General features: G+C 72.3%; 1 protein-coding gene across 5 annotated transcripts in view; it reads left to right on the forward strand.

The window, feature by feature from the left end:
- The first annotated feature begins 215 nt into the window (after window positions 1-215).
- Mllt10 (MLLT10, histone lysine methyltransferase DOT1L cofactor) overlaps window positions 216-920 on the forward strand; it is a 150,774-nt gene continuing 150,069 nt past the window's right edge. For 3 of the 5 annotated variants that reach the window (XM_005354656.2, XM_026782848.1, XM_026782849.1), the window contains exons 1-2: window positions 457-533; window positions 674-833. In XM_005354656.2, the coding sequence (XP_005354713.1) occupies window positions 674-833 (160 nt within the window). In that variant the 5' untranslated portion in view covers window positions 457-533. Of the gene's footprint in view, window positions 412-456; window positions 534-673; window positions 834-920 lie in introns of those variants that run through there. The other 2 variants (XM_026782846.1, XM_026782845.1) reach the window with 2 other exon arrangements.

The following is a 920-nucleotide window of genomic DNA, read 5'->3' on the forward strand; positions in this document are numbered from 1 at the left end:
CGCCCCGGGCCCGCGAGGCGAGAGCGGCCCAACGTCCAGGCCCGCGCGCGCCCCTGAGCCCTCCGGGAGACTCACTCCGGCCGCGCCGAGCAGCCGGCTCCGCTGGTCCCCCACCTCCGCACACCTCGGCGCCGCCGCCGAGCGGTGCGGGGGGAGGGGAAAGCCTGGAGGTAGGCAGGAGCCTGGGGACGCGGCGGCGCGCACGCAGGCCTCGCCTCTCCGGGCCGCCTCCTTCACGCCGGCCGCAGGGCGGGCCGACGCGCACGCCGGGTGACGCTCGGAGGAGGAAGCGCAGCCCCTTCCCCTCCCTCGCCGCCCCGGGCCCAGCGGGAGCCCCCCAGTGCGCCTGTGCGGAGGCCTGCTTGATTATGTGTGCCCTCCTCGGGCGGCGGCGTTAGCGGCCGGGTGGAGGTGGGGAGGGAGGACGCCGCGGAGGAGGAGGAGGAGGCGGTGGCGGGGAGGTGGGGGGAGTCAGCAAGGACATGGCTCCTGACTCCTGTGCGGAACGTGAGTGACTGAGCGGCAAAGCCCGAGTGAGCGAGCGGTCGAGCTGGCGGGCGGGCGGGGACGGGGACCGGACCGGGCCGGGTGGGCGGGCGGACCAGGGGGCTGCGTGTGGGGAGCTCTCACTGGCTTGCTTGTGTTTGTTAATGGTCCCCCAACTCCCTCTTAGATGGTCTCTAGCGACCGGCCCGTGTCACTGGAGGACGAGGTCTCCCATAGTATGAAGGAAATGATTGGAGGCTGTTGCGTTTGCTCAGACGAGAGAGGCTGGGCCGAGAACCCGCTGGTTTATTGCGACGGGCACGGCTGCAGCGTCGCGGTGCATCAAGGTAAACACTCAACCGCCTGCCGGGCCGAACCGGCCTGCTCCCAACCGTCACTGCCCCCCCCTCCCTCGGCGGCAACTGCCACCGCCG

The sequence above is a fragment of the Microtus ochrogaster genome, chromosome 16 (genome assembly GCF_000317375.1).
Source record: "Microtus ochrogaster isolate Prairie Vole_2 chromosome 16, MicOch1.0, whole genome shotgun sequence".
NCBI classification, from domain to species: Eukaryota; Metazoa; Chordata; class Mammalia; order Rodentia; family Cricetidae; genus Microtus; species Microtus ochrogaster.